This window comes from Hyla sarda, chromosome 6 (genome assembly GCF_029499605.1).
Source record: "Hyla sarda isolate aHylSar1 chromosome 6, aHylSar1.hap1, whole genome shotgun sequence".
Lineage (NCBI taxonomy): Eukaryota > Metazoa > Chordata > Amphibia > Anura > Hylidae > Hyla > Hyla sarda.
In genome coordinates, this window is record NC_079194.1 from 283105362 (window position 1) to 283128356 (window position 22995).

Here is a 22995-nt window from a genome sequence, read left to right on the forward strand (position 1 = left end):
TGTCAGCAGAGAGAACTGCGGTCAGACAGAAAGGAAATGCAAAAAGAAAAGAACTTCCTTTGTAGTATACAGCAGCTAATAAGTACTGGGTTAAAAAAATTTTAATAGAAGTAATTTACAAATCTGTTTAACTTTCTGGCACCAGTTGATTAAAAAAAAAAAAAGTTTTCCAAGAGAGTACCTTTTAAGGAGTACTATACTACCCCTAAAAACATATCCCCTATCCACCGGACAGCAGATAAATGTGTGACCATCGGGAGGTTCAACGTGTATGTAGTTCCCTATGTACCCCTCAGATGGAAGCATCCAAAGTAAGTATACAGGTTATACATTGCCCATAGGTTCCCATAGTAACCACCAGTAACCAAATACACTTATTCAGCATACCTCTACATAGGAATTCACAGACTGGGAAGGATATTACAGTGCCTTGCAAAAGTATTCACCCCCCCCCCCCCCTTTGGACTTTCTACCCATTTTGCTTCTGTTATAAACTGGAATTTAAATAGACTTAAAAGGGGTATTCTGGCTTTATACATATTGTCCCCTGTCCAAAGGATAGGGGATAAGATGTATGATCGCAGTGGCCCTACCCCCTCGTGACATCGTGCCATGCCCCCTCTATTCATGTCTATGGGAGGCAGCGCCTGGCATACTTATACAAGGCTTTATACATACCTGCCTAATATCATGATATATAAACTGAATGACCACTGAATGGACTCTACAATGTACCTGTCATTTAAAGGGGTAATCCGGTGGAAAACTTATTATTATTTTTTATTTTTTTTTATGAACTGGTGCCAGAAAGTTAAACAGATTTGTGAATTACTTCTATTTAAAATTCTCAATCATTTCAGTACTTTTTAGCAGCTGTATGCAACAGAGGAAATTATTTTCTACCTGACCACAGTGCTCTCTGCTGACACCTCTGTCCATGTCAGGAACTGTCTAGAGCAGCATAGGTTTGCTATAGGGACTTTCTTCTGCTCTGGACAGTTCCTGACATGGACAGAGGTGTCAGCAGAGAGCACTGCAGGCAAGACAAAAAAGTAATTCAAAGAGAAAAAGAATTTCCTCTGTAGAACACGGCTGCTAATCACTACTGGAAGGATAAAGATTTTTTAATAGAAGTAATTTACAAATCTGTTAAACTTTCTGGCACCAGTCGATTTAAAAAAAATATAAAATATATATATTATATTATATATATTCCACCAGAGTACCCCTTTAAAAGAAAACCTTTGACGTGTCAGTGACATGTCAAAGGTTTTGATCAGTCAGGGTCTTAGTGCTGAGACCCCCCACCAATCAGAAGAATAAGTTGGGCTAAGTGATCTTTCTTGCGGCCCTATTTCAAGTCTATAGGGTGTTCGGGGGTGACACTGCACCCCGCTTCTCCCCACTCAACCTCCTGTGGAGGTCTCAGCAATGAAACCCTGACCAATCAAGACTTTTAATAAGTCTATGTGACACGACAGAAGTTTTTCTAAATGAAGCCTTTTGAGAATAAATAAATATGTGATGGATGAGTTCTGTGTCGATACTCACTTTCCATGATTGTAGTCAGGGCCTCTCTGGAGATCCAAGTCTTGACTCTCTGCCTTGAAATCAACTTTAAGATTAACACTTACAGGACCAGGACCTTTTAAGGTTATTATGTTGACCAAGAGATGCCTATGCGAGCGATGAGCAAAGAGCTGCTGGGTAGCTGTAAATGTGGAGCACTGGAGGGTATGGCTAAAAGTCCCTGAAATCACAGAACAATAAAATCACATAAGTATTGTCTAATCCTATAGTAATCTCTTCTTGACAAGGTTTTTCCAATTTTTTTTCTCAGCGCCCAGATCCATAAAGTTGTTTGCTCGGTAAGCTGAAGTTTTTATTGTCGAAATTTTACGGTAGATTCGACATATTCATTGCTTTTTATTCCACGTTTTTTTTAAAGGGGTACTCTAGCCCTAAAAAATCTTATCCCCTATCCAAAGTCATCAACCGCCGAGCCGAGAAGTTCGTGACGAATCGAATCACTGTAACTTCGCTCATCTCTAATTGCTTCTATATGAACTTTTGATAAGTTTGGTCAGTGTGCCCCAACCAGGGTGCCCCCAGCTGTTGCAAAACTACAACTCTCAGCAGCAACTCTACAACTCCCTATCCTGTGCATAGGCAGTGTTTCCCAACCAGGGTGTCTCTTGCAAAACTACAACTCCATGCTGCCTATGCACAAGATAGGGAATAACTATCTTAAAGGGGTACTCCGGTGTAAAACTTTTTTTTTTTTTTTTTTTTTTTTTTAAATCACCTGGTGCCAGAAAGTTAAACAGATTTGTAAATTACTTTTATTAAAAAAAAAATAATAATCCTTACAGTACTTATTAGCTGCTGAATACTAAAGAGCAAATTATTTTCTTTTTGGAACACAGAGCTCTCTGCTGACATCACAAGGACAGTGCTCTCTGCTGACATCTCTGTCCATAGCAGCATATGTTTTCTATGGGGATTTTCTCCTACTCTGGATAGTTCTTAAAATGGACAGAGATGTCAGCAGAGAGCACTGTGCTTGTGATGTTAGCAGAGAGCTCTGCATTCCAAAAAGAAAATAATTTCCTCTGTAGTATTTAGCAGCTAATAAGTACTGGAAGGATTAAGAAATAATTTACAAATCTGTTTAACTTTCTGGCACCAGTCAATAAAAAAAAAAAAAAAGTTTTCCACCGGAGGACCCCTCTAAGTCACGCATAGGTGTCACTGCTCGCCATCCTCAGTCCCGTTATTAGGCTTAAATCACATATACAGGTTACAGTGCAGTTTTTCTGAGCCGTTGTTTCCATCAAAAACTGCATGTGTGATTCCAGGCCTTGGGATCCATCACACACGGACCCCAATTTCTAAAAGCATCAGAGAAAAAAAAATGGAAGAAATTTTGGCCACACACAAATCACAGCTCACGCGACCAATCACAGCTCAGCTTTCACTTTATAAAGCTTGCTAAAGGTGGTACTCCGCCCCTAGACATCTTATACCCTATCCAAAAGGATAGGGGACAAGATGTCTGATTGCGGGGGTCCCGACGCTGGGGACCCCCACAATCTTGGCTGTGGCTCCCCAGACATCCGGTGCACAGAGCAAACTTTGCTCCATGCCAGATGACTGGGGATGCGGGCGAAGGCTCGTTACGTCACGGCCAAGCTCCCTCAATGCAAGTCTATGGGAGGGGGCGTGACGGCCGTCACGCCCCCTCCCATAGACTTGCATTGAGGGGGCGTGGCCATGACAGCATGAGCGGGGCGCGGCTGTGACATCATGAGCCTCTGGCGCTGCACCCGATGTTCTAAACAAAAGCCGGGTTCAGCACGGAGACTGCTGCTGGTGACCCCCGCGATCAGACATCTTATCCCCTATTCTTTGGACAGGGAATAAGATGCCTAGGGGTGGAGTACCCCTTTAAGAGAGGAAAGCTGAGCTGTGATTGTTAGCTGTGGGCAAAAATCTATACCTGGGTCAGTGTGTGTGATGGATCCCTCAGGTTAGGTTCACAGTGTGGAATTTTTGCGGTGGAAACATGTGCCGCAGAAAATCCGATTCCAGCCTCTGTGGAAATAATTTACATTTCGGCGCATTTCCGAGTGATCCTAGCATTGCCATGTTCCGCCGGCACCCCCCCATCTATGAAATGTTCGACTAGGAATCCGACATGCAATTTTAGATGGAAATAAATAAAGGAATGAGTCATGTATATGGCTCAAAAACTGTGTTGTAACCTGCATGTATAATTTCAGCCTAAATAGGACCGAGGATGGGGAGAAAAATCAATAAAGAAATGACTCCCCTATTGGAGAATTGTGTGTTACTCAAAAATTACGGGAACATTTTTTAAATGGGCACTGTTAGATACAATAACTTTTGATGTTATAAAGCGTGCAAAAACAAAATGTTTTGCAATTGCTTTAATCAGAAAATTTTCAGTATTTCATACTGAAAAAGCCAGTAAAAAAAAAAAAAAAAAAAACTGGCCACTAGGGGTCCCCCTGCCTCCTGGGACATATACCTGTCCTGCAGTGTCCAGTGGTCATCGACATGTCATGGACACCATAAGTGATTGACAAGGCTGCAGTCAGGTCCAGGGCCCTCTGTGAGTCAGAACAGAGGGGGAGGAGTCATCACAGTGAGGAGAAGATAGGTGGACACGTCCCATTCCTCTGCATAGACAGAAACCTCACTGAGCAATGAGGGCAAGAAAATACAAGGTAATTATGAGAGAAAAATAGGTTGTAGACACAAAAATTTGATGTACATGATCAAGATGAGGTACTGAGCAACATATAACGTTTTTTTTGGGGGACGGGGCAGGTATGCTTTAAGAAACAAGTGTGAAATGAAAACAAAGCGCACCTGTTTTTACATCAAGACAGAATCTTTCATCTACAATCTCTTCCTTGGTCACACTGAAGGAGACATTGAGTGGGCTTGGTACATTTGCCCTGTGACAGTCACCCACTGGTCCATTGTAGATGCCATTTACATGCAGGACTTCTCCATAGGCTCTTGTGCCCAGATACCCATTAGCCATTGTTGCCATGAGACGAGGATCTGAAGGTAAGGATTTGGATGAGAATATCCAGGGGTCTTCTTCCACATCAGCCATTTTTTATTATTATTTTAACTGCGGGGAAAAAAAAAACATATTGAAGTCCAGTTAGTGAGGGTGGGACTAGCACTCCTCTGTGCTCACTCCTGTCTATCAGACTCCTTTCTGAAAGCAGCAAGGAGGGGGTTACAGATCAGTGCAGCAATTGGATAAGGAGACACAGCACAGAAGACTCAGGAAGGAGTTTTACCAGTAAAATACCCATTCTGCTTGGTCGGTTCATCAAGTCATTGACACGTGTCACAGATCTGGACTGTCTGTAGTATTGTATGTTGAATCTGGTTTCAAGTTACAATGATCCAGAAAAGACCAATGTATGTTAAAAATATTGTATGTTGAGGCCATTGTAAGTTGAGGGATCAATGTATATACACAGGGCTCAGTACCACACAGCTCTGCTATGCCTTATACACAGGGTTTAGTACTGTACAGCTGTGTATCAGTATATACAACTGCCCGGAATTTATATCAGTATTTATACCGGGCCGTACAGTTCTGCTATGTCATATACACAGGGCTCAGTACTGTACAGCTCTGCTATGTCATATACACAGGGCTCAGTACTGTACAGCTCTGCTATGTCTTATACACAGGGCTTAGTGCTGGGCGGTATGACCAAAAAATGTATATCACTGTATTTTTCTAAATTAAGGCGGTTTCAGGTATGGGAAAGGGGACTTATTCTGACTTATTAGGGGAAGGGTTAAATGATCTTTAATTCCTTAATGACGCAGGACGTATATTTACGTCCTGCGCTGGCTTCCGCGATATAACACAGGGGCACCCGGAGAGCCCGCGTCATATCGGGTCGGTCCCGGTGGCCATCAATGGCCGGGACCCACGGCTTATACCGGACATCACTGATCGCGGTGATACCCGGTATTAACTCTTCAGACACGGCAATCAAAGTTGACCACTGCGTCTGAAGTGAAACTGAAAGCATCCTGGCAGCTAAGTCGGGCTGTTCGGGATCGCCGCGGTGAAATCGCGGCATCTCGAACAGCTTGTAGGACACCAGGAGAATCCCTACCTACCTCCTCGTTGTCTGATCGCCGAATGACTACTCCGTGCCTGAGAACCAGCCAGGAGCAGTCGAGCGCCGATAACACTGATCAAGGCCATGCTATTGCATGGCTAAAAAAAAAAAAATTTTACCCAAATATCCTTGGTAAAATGAGGGTTCGTGTTATAGGCCGGTGCGTGGTATACCCCGATAAATACGGTATTTTTATAGTTTGGACATTTACGCACGCGGCGATACCACATATGTTTATATTTATTTTTATATATATATATATATATATATATATATATATATATAAATAAATATAAACATATGTAAATAAATTAATATAAACATATGTGGTATCGCCACGTGCGTAAATGTCCAAACTATAAAAATACAGTATTTATCGGGGTATACCACGCACCGGCCTATAACACGAATCCTCATTTTACCAAGGATATTTGGGTAAAAAAAAATTTTTTGCCAAATATCCTGGGTAAAATGAGGGTGCGTGTGTGTGCGCATGTGTATACCCCGATACACCCCCAGGAAAGGCAGGGGGAGAGAGGCAGTCGCTGCCCGCTTCTCTCCCCCTGCCTTTCCTGGGGTCTAGAGCCCTGCTGCCACCGCTGCTTCTCTCCCCCTGGCTATCGGTGCCGCTGCCCCGTTGCCTTCCCCCATCCCCGGCTGTATAATTACCTGTTGTCGGGGTCGGGTCCGCGCTGCTTCTGGCCAGAGGCAGCACGGACCCGACCCCGGCAACAGGTAATTATACAACCGGGGATGGGGGAGGCAACGGGGCAGCAGCTCCGGCAATGGGTGCCGCTGCCCCTTCTCTCCCCCTGGCTATCGGCGCCGGCAATGGGGCAGCGGCGCCCATAGCAAGAGGAGAGAAGAGGCGGCAGCAGGGCTCTAGACCCCAGGACAGGCAGGGGCAGAGAAGCTGGCGGTCTCTGCACCTGCAAAAGCCGCTGCAGTTCATTGATTTAAAGCGCCAGCTTTAAGTCATTGAACTGCAGCGGCTTATCGGCGTATAACACGCAGATAGACTTTAGGCAAAAAAATTTAGCCTAAAAAATGTCCAAAGTTCAAAATAGAGTATTTTTGGTCACTTTATATACCATTAAAAAATGAATAAAAAGCGATCAAAAAGTCCGATCAAAACAAAAATGGAACCGATGAAAACTTCAAATCACAGCGCAAAAAATGAAACCTCATTCCGCGATTGGTGCCACACGCTATTAGCCACGGATCCCGGCCGTTGCTAGGTGCCGGGCCTGACCCGATATGACATTATAGGAAGGAAGCGGGCAAAGGGCATACAGGTACGCCATCCGTCCCCGACAGGGTATACACTCACCGGTATTGCGGTATAGGAAAAGTTCATATCATAAAAATAAACACACACCGGTATTCGGTATGGACCGGTATACCGCCAAGCACTAACAGGGCTCGGTACAATACTCGCACGGAAAAGTTTTTTGAAAAATGGAAGGTTTTTATTTTGGCTCATTACTCACCGATGGAAATAGCTGATATAGTCCGACCATTTAGCTCCACGGAGTGGTACTGCCTGAGTTCTCTGGGAGATACGCTAGGGGCTTTAAGATTGTCGCGGTGAATCCAGACAGTCTCATCTCCCCCTTTTCCGCAATGGGATGGGAGGGTTGGCATGGGAGTCCATGTTGAAGTACCATACCTGACCATGTTTGTCAAATGTTATTAACCGCACTTGTTTATTCTACATGCATAACATGTTAGACATTTTATGGGTGGCTCGTTTTTGCTAACTCCTCTGTTCCAGGCCGAATTGGTCTTCGCCCACGAAAAGGAATAGCCCTGGATTACCATAATCTTGATACCCCAAGGACTATATACACCTAAACTGTGATTGTAATGTGCCTCATCTGACATTCTGTCAGTTTCCCTATTTGTTTGTTTGTTATTACAATTTGGAAATTGTTTTCCTTTCCTGTAATTTCATGGAAATGCCAACAAAATATGTTATAAAAAAAAAAAAAAACAGGGCTCGGTACTTTACAGCTCTGCTATGTCAAATATACAGGGCCCAGTATTGTACTGCTCTGCTATGTCTTATACACAGGGAACAATACTGTACAGCTCTGGAGTATAATACAGGATATAACTCAGGATCAGTACAGGATAAGTAATGTAATGTATGTACACAGTGACCTCACCAGCAGAATAGTGAGTCCAGCTCTGGGGTATAATACAGGATATAACTCAGGATCAGTACAGGATAAGTAATGTAATGTATGTACACAGTGACCTCACCAGCAGAATAGTGAGTACAGATCTGGGGTATAATACAGGATATAACTCAGGATCAGTACAGGATAAGTAATGTAATGTATGTACACAGTGGGGGGAATTTATAATTGTATACAGAGTTATTTTGTGTCTATTTTTTTGCGCAAATTTTGATAGAATTCTTCATCACCTTTTCTACGGTTAATTCTACCGTAGAGCATTTTCTACTGTAGAATTAATTTATTAACTGCGTGTTTTTTTTTTTTTTTGCACAAAAATATGCGCAAACAGCATTTTCTTGCGCAAATATACACCACCTCGGAGGACACGTACCAAAGTGTCTATTTTGGCACAGTAAGGACTGCTACTCCCATCATGGACAGAACTCTGCCCATGATGGGAGTTGTAGTTCAGGGCTGAGGTGCAGATCGCACCGGGTCATTCTCCAGAGACCCGCTGCAATCCGCATTTATTAACTGTAAAAGTCGGCGGTACATGCGGCTACATCGCGCTGGCTTCTATATACACTGTCATAATTCATAATCCCCGGGAGAGGAGAGCTCTGATTGGCCAATAGCTATCCACCAATCAGAGCTCCCGTCTCCCGGCGGGGATTATGAATTATGACAGTGTACTGTATATAGGAGCCGGTGGCAGCACGATGTAGCCGCATGTACCACCGGCTTTTTAATTTAAATGCGGATCGCAGCAGATCATTCTGGAGATCTGCTGCGATCCAAGTTTATAAACGGCATTCAGTTAACCCGGCGATGCGCGGCATCTCACGGGTTAACTGGCAGAAGCCCCGCTGTTTCCAGCAGGGGACAACTTCTGCAAGACCCCCCAGGACCATCTGTCGATGGTCCTGGTCAGCGATCACTGTGATTGGTCCCTGTGGACCAATCACAGTGAATGAGCTGACTATGGGGTAAAGTTCATTTCCCCTGCTCTGCCCGCCGCTAGAAGTCCGGGCACAGCAGGGGAAGATGACGCTGAGAGCTGCGGCGGGGACCGCGGCACTTACCGAACAGCTGGAGGCACACGGGTTGGCGGCGGCGGGTAAGTGGAGGCGGCGGCATCTGCATCAGAGGCAGCAGTGAAGCTCTTCACTGCTGCTTCTGGTAGTTTAAAAACTACAACTCCCAGCATGCCCAGACAGCCCTTGGCTGTCTGGGCATGCTGGGAGTTGTAGTTTTGCAACATCTGGAGGGCCGCAGTTTGGAGACCACTGTACAGTGGTCTCCAATCTGTGCTCTTCCAGATGTTGCAAAACTACTACTTCCAGCATGCCCAGACAGTCCAGGCATGCTGGGAGTTGTAGTTCTGTAACATTGGCCCTTCAGATGTTGCCAAACTACAATTCCCAGCATGCCTTGGCAGTCTGGACATGCTGAGAGTTGTAGTTTTGCAACATCTGGAGGGCTACGGTTTGGTCACCACTACACAGTGGTCTCCAAACTGTTCTCCTCCAGTTGTTGCAAAACTACAACTCTCAGCATGCCCTTCGGCTGCCTGGGCATGCTGGGAGTTGTAGTTTTGCAACAACTGGAGGCACACTGGTTGGGAAACATTGTCTGTTTCCTAACTCAGTGTTTCCCTACCTGTGCGCCTCCAGCTGTTGCAAAACTATAACTCCCAGCATGCACTGACAAACAGTACATGCTGGGAGTTATAGTTTTGGAACAGCTGGAGGTGCTCGGGTTAGGAAACACTGAGTTAAGTAACAAACTCTCAGTGTTTTGCAACCAGTGTGCCTCCAGCTGTTGCTTAACTACAGCCCTCCATGAAGGGAGTTGTAGTTTAGCATCAATTGGAGGCTCCCTGTTTAGGAACACGCTGCATTATGTGCGCTGTCTTATAGACAGAATCCATCACTAAGCCGGGGCTTAGCGTTAAGCCCCAAAAACAGCTAGCGCTAACCTCCAATTATTACCCTGGTACCCACCGCCACAGGGGTGCCGGGAAGAGCCGATACCAACAGGCCCGGAGCGTCAAAAATGGCGCTCCTGGGCCTAGGCGGTAACAGGCTGGCGTTATTTAGGCTGGGGAGGGCCAGTAACAATGGTCCTCGCCCACCCTGGTAACGTCAGGCTGTTACTGCTTGGTTGGTATCTGGCTGATACTGAAAATAGGGGGAACCCTATGCTTTTATTTATTTATATAAAAAAAAAAAAAGCATAGGGTTCCCCCTATTTTCAGTATCAGCCAGATACCAACCAAGCAGCAACAACCTTACGTTACCAGGGTGGGCGAGGACGATTGTTACTGGCCCTCCCCAGCCTAAATAACGCCAGCCTGTTACCGCCTAGGCCCAGGAGCACCATTTTTGACGCTCTGGGCCTGTTGGTACCGGCTCTTCCCGGCACCCCTGTGGCGGTGGGTACCGGGGTAATATTTGGAGGTTAGCGCTAGCTGTTTTGTTGGCTAACGCTAAGCCCCGGCTTAGTAATGGATTCTGTCTATAAGACAGCTTCCACTACTAACCCTGAAAATTCAATTATAAAAAACACAACACATTAAAAATGTATTTAAAAAAACATACACTCCCCCACAGCCCTCGTTAACCCTTTTATTGACTTTTTTTTAAAAACCATGTTCATCGCAATCCACCAAATCTGACATAGTCCTCCGCATTCACATATCTAAAGCTTAATAAATTTTTTGGTTTCCACACACCAGCAAAAATGGTAGTAAAAAACACAAGAAAAACTGACAAAACACAGGAAAAAGCTGGGACAGTTCTTCTGGCATTTTTGCTGATGGACAAAAAACCTCAATGGAATCTTACCTCAAAGCAATAGAACAAAATCCCTGTGTCCACTTTCCTTGTGAGGTAGAGAAGGAGTGTACGGTAGAGAAGGAGCGCGCGGTAGAGAAGGAGCGCGCGGTAGAGGAGCGCGCGGTAGAGAAGGAGGGCGCGGTAGAGAAGGAGCGCGCGGTAGAGAAGGAGGGCGCGGTAGAGAAGGAGGGCGCGGTAGAGAAGGAGGGCGCGGTAGAGAAGGAGCGCGCGGTAGAGAAGGAGCGCGCGGTAGAGAAGGAGGGCGCGGTAGAGAAGGAGGGCGCGGTAGAGAAGGAGGGCGCGGTAGAGAAGGAGCGCGCGGTAGAGAAGGAGCGCGCGGTAGAGAAGGAGCGCGCGGTAGAGAAGGAGCGCGCGGTAGAGAAGGAGCGCGCGGTAGAGCGAGGGGGGGCGGTTCTATATTTGCACAAGATTTATTAAAGGAGTTTACAGTACAAATTCTGAGCAAGAGTGTACAATAGACAAGTATGTAAAGAGGTAGAACTGTGTCTACAATAGACACATACTGATAAATTCCCCCCAGTGACCTCACCAGCAGAATAGTGAGTACAGCTCTGGAGTATACCAGACCTTGCTCCTGATCCTAAGTTACATCCTATTTATAACTCAGGAGTAACATCAGGTATACTCCACTGGGTACAATTACATTACTAACCTGGGTATATACTGTATACAAGGACTCCGCACCAGCAGAATAGTGAGTGCAGCCCTAAGACTACTCTCACTATTGCTCCGACTTCAGGTCCTTTACCCCGTTACATACCTTTCCTGCTGAGCTCCGCCCACTCCTGTCACATGATCTCCCTCACAAGTCCCTAAACTCTTCTATCCTGCTGAGCTCCGCCCCCATGTGTACAGGTCACATGATTGGGCATCTTCACAGGTCCTGCACCTCCAGCATATAGTAGATACAGAGCAGGTTGTGTTGTGTGGTGATCTCTGCGCCTCAGTGACTGCCCGACCAGGACTTGTTAGAGGAGAACTGGGTGCGAATTAAAGAATTATAAAATGACTGGCAGCTGTGGGGCCCAGGGCAGTGCCCGTCCTGTCAGTCTGCCCCTGCTACTCCCTATATACTGCCTCCTATACCTCCCTATATACTGCTCCCTATATACTGCTCCCTATCCCTCCCTATATACTGCCTTCTATACCTCCCTATATACTGCTCCCTATCCTTCCCTATATACAGCTTCCTATATACTGCTTCCTATCCCTCCCTATATACTGCTCCCTATCCCTCCCTATATACAGTGGTCCCTCAACATACGATGGTAATTCGTTCCAAACGACCCATCGTTTGTCGAATCCATCGTATGTTGAGGGTGCAATGTAAAGTATAGGAAGCTGTACTCACCTGTCCCCGTTGCTCCGGACCAGGTTCTCACTGCTCCCGATGCTGTCCCAGGGGCTCCCGATGCTGTCCCGCTGCTCCGGTGTCTTCTTCGCGATCCTCCGGCTTCTTCCGCATCTTCTGCAGGGTCCGGGCCTCGCTTTCTGGTGACTTTATTATGCTGCTGCGCTGGCGCGGCGTGCGTAGTGACGTAATAACGACGCCGGAAAGCGAGGCCCGGACCCTGGAGAAGATGCGCAAGACACCGGAGGATCGCGAAGTGGACCCGGAGCAGCGGGAATAGGTAAGTGAACCTGCCAGGGATGCTTAAACTGCTATCAAACAGCAGCTTAAGCATTTTGCGCTGTCGGATAGCAGTTAATGCGATGGCCCCGACATATAAAAGCATCGTATGTCGATTTCATCATATGTCGGGGCCATCGTAGGTCGGGGGGTTATTGTACTGCTCCCTATCCTTTCCGATATCCCTCCCTATATTCTGCCTCCTATACCTCCATATATACTTCTTCCTATCCCTCCCTATATACTTCCCTATATACTGCCTCCTATCCCTCCCTATATACTGCTCCCTATCCCTCCCTATATACTGCTCCCTATCCCTCCCTATATACTGCCTCCTATCCCTCCCTATATACTGCTCCCTGCCCTATATACTGCCTCCTATCCCTCCCTATATACTGCCCTATATACTGCTCCCTATCCCTCCCTATATACTGCCTCCTATCCCTCCCTATATACTGCTCCCTATCCTTCCCTATATACTGCTCCCTATCCCTCCCTATATACTGCTCTCTATCCTTCCCTATATACTGCCTCCTATCCCTCCCTATATACTGCTCCCTATCCCTCCCTATATACTGCTCCCTATCCCTCCCTACATACTGCTCCCAATCCTTCCCTATATACTGCTCCCTATCCCTCCCTATATACTGCCTCCTATCCTTCCCTATATACTGCTCCCTATCCTTCCCTATATACTGCTCCCTATCCCTCCCTATATACTGCCTCCTATCCCTCCCTATATGCTGCCTCCTATCCTTCCCTATATACTGCTCCCTATCCCTCCCTATATACTGCTCTCTATCCCTCCCTATATACTGCCTCCTATCCCTCCCTATATACTGCCTCCTATCCCTCCCTATATACTGCTCCCTATCCCTCCCTATATACTGCTCCCTATCCCTTCCGATATCCCTCCCTATATTCTGCCTCCTATACCTCCATATATACTGCTTCCTATCCCTCCCTATATCCTTCCCTATATACTGCTCCCTATCCCTCCCTATATACTGCTCCCTATCCCTCCCTATATACTGCCTCCTATCCCTCCCTATATACTGCTCCCCGCCCTATATACTGCCTCCTATCCCTCCCTATATACTGCCCTATATACTGCTCCCTATCCCTCCCTATATACTGCCTCCTATCCCTCCCTATATACTGCTCCCCGCCCTATATACTGCCTCCTATCCCTCCCTATATACTGCCCTATATACTGCTCCCTATCCCTCCCTATATACTGCCTCCTATCCCTCCCTATATACTGCTCCCTATCCTTCCCTATATACTGCTCCCTATCCCTCCCTATATACTGCCTCCTATCCCTCCCTATATACTGCCTCCTATCCTTCCCTATATACTGCTCCCTATCCCTCCCTATATACTGCTCTCTATGCCTCCCTATATATTGCCTCCTATCCCTCCCTATATACTGCTCCCTATCCCTCCCTATATACTGCTCCCTACCCCTCCCTATATACTGCCTCCTATCCCTCCCTATATACTGCTCCCTGCCCTATATACTGCCTCCTATCTCTCCCTATATACTGCCCTATCTACTGCTCCCTATCCCTCCCTATATACTGCCTCCTATCCCTCCCTATATACTGCTCCCTATCCTTCCCTATATACTGCTCCCTATCCCTCCCTATATACTGCCTCCTATCCCTCCCTATATACTGCCTCCTATCCTTCCCTATATACTGCTCCCTATCCCTCCCTATATACTGCTCTCTATCCTTCCCTATATACTGCCTCCTATCCCTCCCTATATACTGCTCCCTATCCCTCCGTATATACTGGTCCCTACATACTGCTCCCAATCCTTCCCTATATACTGATTCCTATCCTTCCCTATATACTGCTTCCTATCCCTCCCTATATACTGCCTCCTATCCTTCCCTATATACTGCTCCCTATCCTTCCCTATATACTGCTCCCTATCCCTCCCGATATACTGCCTCCTATCCCTCCCGATATACTGCCTCCTATCCCTCCCGATATACTGCCTCCTATCCTTCCCTATATACTGCTCCCTATCCCTCCCTATATACTGCTCTCTATCCCTCCCTATATACTGCTCCCCGCCCTATATACCGCCTCCTATCCCTCCCTATATACTGCTCCCTATCCCTCCCTATATACTGCTCCCTATCCCTCCCTATATACTGCCTCCTATCCCTCCCTATATACTGCTCCCCGCCCTATATACTGCCTCCTATCCCTCCCTATATACTGCCCTATATACTGCTCCCTATCCCTCCCTATATACTGCCTCCTATCCCTCCCTATATACTGCTCCCTATCCTTCCCTATATACTGCTCCCTATCCCTCCCTATATACTGCCTCCTATCCCTCCCTATATACTGCCTCCTATCCTTCCCTATATACTGCTCCCTATCCCTCCCTATATACTGCTCTCTAGTGTTGAGCGGCATAGGCCATATTCGAATTCGCGAATATTCGAGAATATATGGACGAATATTCGTCATATATTTGCGAATATTCGCATATTCGTTATATTCTCGTTTTATTTTCGCATATGCGAAGATTCACGTATGCGAAAATTAACATATGTGAATATTAGCATATACAAAGCATACGCGAAAATTCGCATATGCGAAAATTAGCATATGCGAATTTCCGCACGCCAGTCTCACACAGTAGTATTACAGCCTTCTTTACACCACACAAGCTGGAAGCAGAGAGGGGTGATCACTGTGATGTGTACTGTGAAAAAAAAAAAAAAAAGGATATTCGTAATTACGAATATATAGCGCTATATTCGCGAATATGCGATATTCGCGAATAATATTCGAATTGCGAATATTCGTGAGCAACACTACTGCTCTCTATCCCTCCCTATATACTGCCTCCTATCCCTCCCTATATACTGCTCCCTATCCCTCCCTATATACTGCTCCCTACATACTGCTCCCAATCCTTCCCTATATACTGCTTCCTATCCTTCCCTATATACTGCTCCCTATCCCTCCCTATATACTGCCTCCTATCCCTCCCGATATACTGCCTCCTATCCCTCCCTATATACTGCCTCCTATCCTTCCCTATATACTGCTCCCTATCCTTCCCTATATACTACTCCCTATCCCTCCCTATATACTGCCTCCTATCCCTCCCTATATACTGCCTCCTATCCCTCCCTATATACTGCCTCCTATCCCTCCCTATCCCTCCCTATATACTGCTCTATCCCTCCCTATATACTGCCTCCTATCCCTCCCTATATACTGCTCGCTATCCCTCCCTATATACTGCTCCCTATCCCTTCCGATATCCCTCCCTATATTCTGCCTCTTATACCTCCATATATACTGCTTCCTATCCCTCCCTATATACTGCTCCCTATCCCTCCCTATATACTGCCTCCTATCCCTCCCTATATACTGCCTCCTATCCCTCCCTATATACTGCTCCCCGCCCTATATACTGCCTCCTATCCCTCCCTATATACTGCTCCCTATCCCTCCCTATATACTGCTCCCTACCCTATCCCTCCCTATATACTGCTCCCTACCCTATCCCTCCCTATATACTGCCTCCTATCTACTGCTCCCTATCCCTCCCTATATACTGCTCCTTATAAATTGTTGTCAAGAGGATCGATCAGCTAAAATGAGCTGTTCAGTGGGGATTCCAGATCAGTCCAGCATCGGATAGCAGAAAGTGTTTTGCAGGATTTTCCTATCTGGCTCTGATACCTACTATGCAATCAAATGTTAGGGTACGTTCACACGGGCGAATTTTTTGCGGGTCTCCCGCTGCGTAATTGAAAGGGGGCGAGCTCTTCTCGGCTGTCTGCAGCAGATTTTTTGCGTCGGAATTTACGCTGCGCAGAAAACCCGCAAAAAAAATCCGCCCGTGTGAACGTACCCTTAGAAAGACTGATGAAAAGTGATGCATTTTTGTATTAGTTGTTGCATCAGTCGGCCTCAGTTTTTGCTAAAAAAAAAAAAAAAAAAACCTGGTCTCCATACAACATATATATGTGAACTATAACCAAAGATCAGTGTTTTTCAACTAGGGAGCCTCCAGCTGTTGCAAAACTACAACTCCCAGCATGCCCGGACAGCCGTTGGCTGTCCTGGCATGCTGGGAGTTGTAGTTTTGCAATAGCTGGAGGCTCCCTAGTTGGGAAGCACTGCCATAGATAAACATAAACCTACATAGCAGCTGTATGTGAATATATATACTATTTTGTATATACAGTCACCGTGCAGACTTATTTGTCATCATAGTGACAAGAGAAAGCAGCCTGAGTAGAAGCTATAGACATTATGCCAGTGTTTCCCAACCAGGGTGCCTCCAGCTGTAACAAAACTACAACTCCCAGCATGCCTGGGAAACATTGCATTGTGTGTTAGGAATTGTTGTAATAAAGACTATTTGAAAAGTTGCTTTACTCTTCATTTTATTTACTGTAAACTGTTGCAATAAAAATGTATTGTTATACAACGGCGACAATTGTGACTCTTGTATAACTTTATGTGTGTGTTTACTGTATATATGCCATTAAAGAATACCTCTCATCAGGGCTGCCATCAGAAATTTCGGGGCCCCTCACACAGCTCAAGGCCTGTCCCCCCCGTGGCCTGCCCCCAATATTATTTTATTTTCTAATTATATATTTCTAATTAGATTAGAGCAGAGTGCGGTGCTGTATAACACTGTGCTATGAAAGGATTTGTCTGGTAAAAAATAACTTACGATAAGTTAGAGATTGCGGGGGGTCCGAGCATTGGGCCCTCCACTATCTCCTGCATGGGGTCCCAGCAGTCTGCTGGAAGGGGGGCATACCGGCCAACACGCCCCTCCATGTTCCTCATAGAGAGGGCGTGCCGGCCAACGCTTCAAGCGGGGTACAGACGTCAGCTTCCAGCAAACTGCCGGGGCCTGTGCAGGAGATCGTGGGGGGGGGGGGGGGGGGTACTGCTGAGACCCCCACCGATCACCTCGGTTGAAGTGGTTCTCCAGCTGTTGGAAAGCTAAAACTCCCATCATGTCTGAAGAGCCTCAGGCAATGGGAGTCGTTGTTTTGTAACAGCTGGAGAAACACAGATTGGACACAGTTTTACCCATCATCACTGCAGAACTTACAAGTGACTACAGCTCTGATGGGACAGTCAGGAGAACACACAATGATATCAGTGACCTGAGTGACGTCTTATGACCTGAGTGATGTCTTCTCTGTTATCTTTTCTTCTTCATCTGGTCCAGAGACCAGGTCTTCCTCCAGCTCCATCTTCTCTACAGAGTCTGATATCCAGACATCATAGGCTCCTCACTGTCAGCAGATCCTCATCCTCTGCATGAAGACAGTAATCATTATAACCTTGCCAGATAGTGTACCCTAAATAAAATACTGCCCCACACTGTACCCTGAATATAATACTGCTATACACTGTACCCACTTAATATAATACTGCCACCCACTGTATCCACTGAATATAATACTGCCACACATTGTATCCACTGAATATTATACTGCCACACACTGTACCCTGAATATAATCCTGCCACACACTGTACCCTGAATATAATCCTGCCACACACTGTACCCTGAATATAATACTGCCACACACTGTACCCTGAATATAATACTGCCACACACTGTACCCTGAATATAATTCTGCCATACATGCATACACATCATATATACATATACACCCCCTATTATCCTCTGTGTCCTCATCACCCCCAAAACCCCTGCCAAACCTCTACTCATCAACTCCATAACCCCACCTGCACCTATTATCACCCCCATAACCCCCCTGCACCTCTCATTACCCTCCCACACCTCTTATCACCCACATAACCCCCCTACCTCTTTATCACCCACATAACCCCCCCTGCACCTCTCATAACCCCCCCTGCGCTGCACCTCTCATCACCTCCATAACCCACCTGCACCTCTAATCACCCCCATAACCCCCCTGCACCTCTCATCATCCCCCTGCACCTCTCATCACCTCCATAATCCCCCCTGCACCTCTCATCACCCCCCTGCACCTCTCATCACCTCCATAATCCCCCACAACTCTTATCACCCCCCATAACCCCCCTTGCACCTCTCATCATGTCCCCCTGCACCTCTCATCACCCCCATAACCCCCTGCTCCTCTCATCACCCCCCCCCCTGCACCTCTTATCACCCCCATAACCCCCCTGCACCTCTTATCATCCCCATAACCCCCCCTGCGGGCCCCCCGGACCTTGCGGGCACCCAGCGCCAGTGGCCAGTGAGTGACAGTCAGCCAGTAAAAAAAAAAGGTCCAGGGACGTCCGGGCCTCCTGAAGCTCCGGGCCCCATACAGGTGTATGGGTTGTACCCCCCTGATGGCGGCCCTGCCTCTCATGGAAAGAGATATTGGAAAATTACCTTCTGTTTTACTTCCACTATATCAGCTATAAAATGAATATAAGGCTAGGTTCACACTACAAAATTTCTGCCTGCAATTCTGCTTTGAAATTGCAGGCAGAAATTCCGTTTACTAAAATGTATAGTGTAGTGAATGGTTTTCCGTTCACAAATTCACACTTCAGAATTTGTGAACGAAAAATCCGCTTGAAAATTTCCACCTGAAGAATGGCGTTCAATGCTCATTCTTCAGGCGGAAATACTTGCGGAACACATTGCAGTCTATTGGAGACAGCAGTGTCCGCGTGGCCGCACTCGGAATCTTCAGGCGTAAATTTTCTACCCGGAGATTCCACAGTGGGAACCTGGCATAAGAGATGTTTGTTTTTGGTTTTTGTCACAAATATCAATAGGAAAAAACTATTGCAAAATCATCTTCATTGTTGTAGTTTTTGACCTTGACCACTAGATGTCAGTACAACTTGAATTATGCAAAAGCAAGACAAATATAGTGCTTTTCTGCATTGCTGCGAAATGAGGACTGCCGGTAAAGATGGTTCAGTTAACTTAGGGAATACAAGGACTCGTCCACACTACAGACATTCAGCCGACGCAATTTTGAATACTTCTGCGGTAGCATTGGCCGGACCTTTCAGATGAACTTTCAGCAGGCGGAATTCCGAAAATATCAGTAGAAGGACTGTTCGGACTGCTGCAGCGATTCTGCAATCTGAACAGAGCAGCTGAATCCCATTAAAAACAATAGGACTCCGCTGAAAGCGGATTTCTGCAATGGAATTCCTCCCACAGAATGTTCGCAGTTTGGACAAGCCCTAAAAATGGGCACTGACATTTGGAAAAAGTTTTAAGCGAGATGGTCTCATAATGTAAGTCTATGGAGCAGTCCAGATCACATGACACAAAACTAGTGTTGAGCGGCATAGGCCATATTCGAATTCGCGAATATTCGCGAATATATGGACGAATATTCGTCATATTCGCGAATATTCGCATATTCGTAATAGTCTCGTCTTATTTTCGCATATGCGAATATTCGTACATGCAAAAATTAACATATGCGAAAATTTGTATACACAAAAATTAACATACGCGAATATGCGCATATGCGAAAATTAGCATATGCTAATTTTCGCATATGCGAAACTTCGCACACCCGTCTCACACAGTAGTATTAGAGCCTTCTAACACCACATAAGCTGGAAGCAGAGAGGGATGATCACTGTGATGTGTACTGTGAAAAAAATAAAAATAATAAAAAATAAAAAACGAATATTCGTAATTACGAATATATAGCGCTATATTCGCGAATATTCGCGAATTCGCGAATATGCGATATTCGCGAATAAAACTCGAATTGCGAATATTCGCGAGCAACACTACACAAAACTGGGAGAGGAGCGTGCCACAGCGCAGACTTCTCCTGATCAGTGGAGGTCTGAACACTCAGACCCCGTCAATCGAAACTATTGACATGTCACTAGGACGTAGGAGACAGGTACTAAAGATGAGGAGCTACTAATGTTCTGTTTGGGGGATGCAAAAAAAAATTGTTTGTTGTATGGTAATTGGACATAATAATAATATTTAAAAAAAAAAAATAACTAAAGAAAATAAAGTCTATTCCCTACTACCAGTTATAATGTTATTGATCACCAGTTATAATGTTATTGATTCTTTCCTGTAAAAGCTTGGTGCAAAACAATGGAGCAGACTTATGAGTCCAAATGCACCAGAAATCTGCCTGAAAATGCAGCAAAAAAACCAAAACGTTGCATACAAGCTGCGCGAAACATTCATTGTACATTTAAAGGGGTATTCCAGCCATAGACATCTTATCCCTTATCCAAAGGATAGGGAATAAGATGTCTGATCGTGATGGGCCCTCCACTGGGACCCCCCGCGATCTCTGTTCAGCATCTGGCATTCTATTCTGTGTTTCTAGGGCTGGAGATGCGAAGTCGCGCCACGCCCCCTCCATTCATGTCTAGGGGAGGGGGCGTGACTGCAGTCACGCCCCCTCCCATAGACATGAATGGAGGGCGCGTGACGCAATATCACAAGAAGGCGTGGTGTAACGTGATGTCTCCAGTCCCGGTAACACAGAGGTTTTCAGAGACTGGAGCAGCAGCCCGGCATAGAATGCGGGTGGCGCATGGAGATAGCTTGGGCGGCGGGGGGTAACCGCCGCCATCTGACATCTATCAGGAGAAAATCCCCATAGCAAACATATGCTGCTCTGGATAGTTCCTAAAATGGACAGCAGAGGTCAGCAGAGAGCATTGTGGTCATGACAGAAGAGAAATCCAAAAAGAAAAGCATTTCCTCTGTAGTATACAGCTGCTAATAAGTACTGGAAGGATTAAGATTTTTTTTTTTTTATAGAAGTAATTTACAAATCTGTTTAACTTTCTGGCGCCAGTTGATTTAAAAAAAAATTCCACGGGATTATTCCCTTTAATAAGAGGAGTTCTAAAATGCACCAGAGTTATATATAGTATGTGCCATGAATTTGATGCTAAATACTGATCTAAAATAAGCCGAACAAGAGGTTGCATAAAGTAAGGTTGTTTTTTTTTGCAAAGCTGGAGGCACACTGGTTGGGAAACATTGAACAAAGCCACACGCTCTTGTGTCCAGGCCCTGAATAACCCTCTAAGGAACAGGATATCCGGTGGAGCTCTAAGTAATTGATTATTGTATAGTCAGAATGGCATTAATAAATCTGGAGTGCGCCCCATGTGACCTGATGAGACTGACATGTGATCTCCCCTCTGGGAGGTTGTAATCTTAGGAATATTCTCAAGTGATTGCACTAGACTCTTCCCCTGGCCATGACCTGTATTGACCATTTATGTGAATGGGTTGAGCGCCACCAGACACAGAGCCGGAAGAGCTGGAACTGCAAAAACTGTAAGGCTATGTTCACACGACTTTGGGAGCAGAGAAAATCCAGGCAGAGATTCCATCTGTAGCTGTCTCCGCACCAATTTAAAGGAGAACTCCAGCCACAATTAATGTATCCCCTATACACATGGGAGCGCTGGTGATGCCCGAGTGCTGTATGGAGCGCGTGCCGTCTGCAGCACACACTCCTCAACGAAAGCCATCAAACGGAAAATGGAAAAGGACCTCATTCATCCAGGCGCTGCCGGTTAGGTCATCAGGTGCACAAAATGATGCAATGTATACCTTGGAATATTGTATACATGAAAGTTTATTAAAAAATAATAAACAACATACAGATTACGCATTTCGAGGGTGACTCCCCTCTTCCTCAGATCAGGTGTGCACTGCAGAGCACACCTGATCTGAGGAAGAGGGGAGTCACCCTCGAAACGCGTAATCTGTATGTTGTTTATTATTTTTTAATAAACTTTCATGTATACAATATTCCAAGGTATACATTGCATCATTTTGTGCACCTGATGACCTAACCGGCAGCGCCTGGATGAATGAGGTCCTTTTCCATTTTCCGTTTGATGACTACGTCAGGACGTATGTGCCTGTGACCTCCGGCTTGCAGCCCTCCTTTGGACATCAGTGAGTACCCCTATTTGGGGTGATATGCGTTACTTCTATTTACATCTGGTGAGCAGCCACCTATAAGTGCCGTGGGTTTCTCCCACATTTACACTTGCTGTTTGTGTTTAAGGGTAATACACGAGGCGCCGTTCCCCGGTCTTTTTTCTTTCTATTTATTTCAACGAGAGCCAGGTACTGTTCTGAAGATCAGGGGGGTCCCAGCTGTCGGACCTTCCTCAATCTGAAACTAAAGATAGGGGATACATTTTTATATACCCGAGTACTCCTTTAAAGGGGTACTCCAGTGAAAAACATATATATATATATATATATATATATATATATATATATATATATTTTTTTTTTTTTTTTTTTTTTAAATCAACTGATTTGTAAAGCAGATTTGTAAATTATTTTCTTTTTGGAACACACTGCTCTCTGCTCATATCATGACCACAGAGCTCTCTGCTGACATCTCTGTCCATTTTAAGAACTGTCCAGATTAGGAGAAAATCCCCATAGCAAACATGTGCTGCTCTGGACAGCTCCTTAAATGGACAGAGATGTCAGCAGAGAGCACTGTGGTCATGATGTCAGCAGAGAGCTCTGTGTTCCAAAAAGAAAATCATTTCCTCTGTAGTATTCAGCAGCTAATAAGTACTGGAAGGATTAAGATTTTTTTTTTTTTTATAAAAGTAATTTACAAATCTGTTTAAC

General features: G+C 45.6%; 1 protein-coding gene across 4 annotated transcripts in view; it reads right to left on the bottom strand.

Annotated features, from left to right (window-relative positions):
- The window catches only part of PGGHG (protein-glucosylgalactosylhydroxylysine glucosidase), a 49059-nt gene extending 37541 nt beyond the window's left edge, over window positions 1-11518 (bottom strand). For 2 of the 4 annotated variants that reach the window (XM_056527507.1, XM_056527505.1), the window contains exons 1-3: window positions 11381-11518; window positions 4396-4666; window positions 1552-1750 (exon numbers count right to left, since the gene is read on the bottom strand). In XM_056527507.1, coding sequence (XP_056383482.1) covers window positions 1552-1750; window positions 4396-4648 — 452 coding nt within the window. In that variant the 5' untranslated portion in view covers window positions 4649-4666; window positions 11381-11518. Of the gene's footprint in view, window positions 1-1551; window positions 1751-4051; window positions 4223-4395; window positions 4667-7177; window positions 7461-11380 lie in introns of those variants that run through there. The other 2 variants (XM_056527506.1, XM_056527508.1) reach the window with 2 other exon arrangements.
- Window positions 11519-22995: the final 11477 nt, after the last annotated feature.